The sequence below is a fragment of the Nanorana parkeri genome, unplaced genomic scaffold (assembly GCF_000935625.1).
Source record: "Nanorana parkeri isolate BGI_ZX_2015 unplaced genomic scaffold, ASM93562v1 scaffold1851, whole genome shotgun sequence".
NCBI classification, from domain to species: Eukaryota; Metazoa; Chordata; class Amphibia; order Anura; family Dicroglossidae; genus Nanorana; species Nanorana parkeri.
In genome coordinates, this window is record NW_017308119.1 from 150,238 (window position 1) to 151,513 (window position 1,276).

The 1,276-nt window shown below is 55.1% G+C and overlaps 1 protein-coding gene across 1 annotated transcript in view; it reads left to right on the top strand.

Annotated features, from left to right (window-relative positions):
* Nucleotides 1-1,003, top strand: part of LOC108799900 (neurobeachin-like protein 2) — a 104,045-nt gene extending 103,042 nt beyond the window's left edge. The window contains 1 exon segment of the mRNA XM_018571836.1: nt 858-1,003. Coding sequence (XP_018427338.1) covers nt 858-959 — 102 coding nt within the window. The 3' untranslated portion in view covers nt 960-1,003.
* Nucleotides 1,004-1,276: the final 273 nt, after the last annotated feature.

A 1,276-nucleotide genomic window follows, 5' to 3' on the forward strand; every position in this document is an offset into this window, starting at 1 on the left:
GGAGAGGGGGGGGGGGCTAGTCACAACCTAGTCCTGCATATTAGGTCCAACAGTATAGGATCCATTTAAAAGTGTTTTCACACTCTGGAGTTTACCTCCCCCCGCTCTACGTCCTCGGCATCCAGTGCACTCAGCGGGCTATTTAATTGGATGCTTTCCCTGCCCATGAGCGTCACTTTACCCGCCCACGAGGAGCACGGAGCGGTGGGTCTCGGGCTGCAGTCAGGTACAGTGTTGCATCCAGGGCCGTCTTTAATACTGATTGGACCCTGGGCAAACATTTTCTTGGGCCCCCCGTTCCTACCTATCCCGCCCCCGCCATGCAATTTCGCCCATGCATACGCAGGAGCGGAGCAACACTATGCAATACCGATCGCACAGTAAACAGAAGAGTGGCGCAGGTGTATCTTTTGCGGACTCAAGGGCGGGGCCGGTGCAAGGATTATTGTGTACACAGGTGAAGGTGCATTATTCACCCCCTCTCTCCCCCCCCCGACGCCCACAGACGACTGTCTATGCAGCCTTAGTAAGGTTTATTGCCCCCCCTCATATGTACATGTGTGTGACCCCTCTCTCTGGACGTTGTGTTCCCTAATACACACATGCAGCAGCGAGTACAGACATTCAGGGCCTCCCCATCAGACACCCCCTGTTCATGGTGCCCTGATTCAGGCTGTAGTCCCCTCACCTGGCAGGCTCCCTATCCCTTATTCAGGTGTAAAAGCCACCTTTGGCAGCTGCCCTTTGGGCCCCACAACAATGACCGGGCCCTGGGCAGCTGCCCCTTTTGCCCTGCGTTAAAGACGGTCCTGGTTGCATGCAGCAACGTTCACAATTCTTTTTGTCTCCTTTGGTAGGTGAAGAGCGGGCAGTTTACGAGGAAGCTTTGGGGCTCCACACGCCGCATATCGCAAGTCTCCTCCGGAGAGACAGAATACAGGCCGACGGAGACCAAGTGAACCATAAGAAGACCTCGCTTGTGGTCTGCAGTAAATACTTTGCCGTCACAACCGGTCCCCACCAGTACATGATGGGGGAGGGGCGGCGGTCTGGGTATTCCTGTGCAGAGGGTACCCGGGCGCCATGTGACGGGAAAGGTTCAACGTCCGAATGTGATGACATCACCCGCACCTTTCTCCAGGAACACCTGGACACCTGTTGCCTTAGAGGGGGCCCTTGCACTGCCCCCTCCGCCCATTCCACAAAGACATTTTGTTTTGTTTTTCCGGCTTTTTTTTGGTGGGGGGGAATTGAAAAAGGTCAATATTGAGACTTG